This window comes from Haliaeetus leucocephalus, unplaced genomic scaffold (assembly GCF_000737465.1).
Source record: "Haliaeetus leucocephalus isolate CR32 unplaced genomic scaffold, Haliaeetus_leucocephalus-4.0 Scaffold384, whole genome shotgun sequence".
In the NCBI taxonomy this organism is placed as follows: Eukaryota; Metazoa; Chordata; class Aves; order Accipitriformes; family Accipitridae; genus Haliaeetus; species Haliaeetus leucocephalus.
The window spans coordinates 7,952,749-7,953,826 of record NW_010972820.1 but is presented as its reverse complement, the minus strand read 5'-3'; the positions used below and the strand labels follow the sequence as shown (position 1 = coordinate 7,953,826).

At 56.5% G+C, this 1,078-nt stretch overlaps 1 protein-coding gene across 1 annotated transcript in view; it reads right to left on the bottom strand.

The window, feature by feature from the left end:
- Positions 1–527, bottom strand: part of NR2E1 (nuclear receptor subfamily 2, group E, member 1) — a 52,214-nt gene extending 51,687 nt beyond the window's left edge. The window contains exon 1 of the mRNA XM_010573451.1: positions 239–527. Within this exon, the coding sequence (XP_010571753.1) occupies positions 239–527 (289 nt within the window). The remainder of the gene's footprint in view (positions 1–238) is intronic.
- Between the last annotated feature and the right edge of the window lie 551 nt (positions 528–1,078).

The following is a 1,078-nucleotide window of genomic DNA, read 5'->3' as shown; positions in this document are numbered from 1 at the left end:
CCGGCGGAGGTGCGGGTCGGCTGGCAGGCGGGCGGGCAGGCTGCCGCGAAGCGCTTTCCCCAGTTTTTGGCAACTCGTGGCTGCCCGCGGGCTCACGGGTACCTTAGCCCAGGCTTTTTATTTCTCAGTGGTGTGAGGCTTTTTTTTTTTTTTTAACCGACCAGTAAACCTTTGAATAGAGCTACGGGGCTTTTTTTTCTCCTCTTATTTTTTTCGCTTCTTGCCGTGTCCCCCCCACCCCGCAGATTCCAGGGCAAGCCCGGCAGTTCCTGCCGCCGGGTTTCCTCCGGACTGCCGGGCCGGTCGGGGCAGCCGGCGTCCCGCAAGGCTCGGTGCGGCGGCGGCCGCGCACACCGGGGCCGGGGCAGGACGCGGCCACCGGGACCCGGCCCCGCCGCCAGCCCCGGAACGGCCCCGGGGACCCGGCCCGGCCCCGCTCGGCGATCCCTGCCGGGGAGCAGCACCCCGGTGGCGGTGTCCTGCCCTGGATTTACATAAAAGTGCGGTCTCTTTGCATCATCCCTCATCTCGAAAGGGTGCTTGAAGAACTCGAGACACTCTGCAGTCCTAATTAGTGATTTTTGTCCTCTTGTTACGGGGCTCAGCATCTCATGCAAATGAACTCTTCATCGCCGGCACCATTACCCCTGCGCCAGAATTAACTGACTCTTATCTTTAATGATATGCCGCTGAACTTCTCGGAGCCCGGCTAGCTTTTTATCTTGATTACTCTAATCAATAAGAAATGATAGAGTAGAATTATAAACTCTATTGGCTTTTGAATGTTGCCGACAAGCCCTCTAGATGCGCTCCCCTTTCATTGTTATTTATTAAAATGATCTTCAGCTAACAGCGGATGCAAATAGGGAAATGAACCAGCGAGGGGGCCCGGCACGGAAGGATCCCCCCTCCGCTCCTTTAGGGAGCTCTGCCGGGGGTGGGCTCCCATGGGGGCAGCGGGGCTTTGTAAACAAATGGCTCTTTTTTACGAGAAGCGCCAGTAAAAAAAAACAAAACAAAACAAAACCAAACCAAACCACAGACCCCCAAGCGCTCCCCCTTCACAACAAATTAGGAC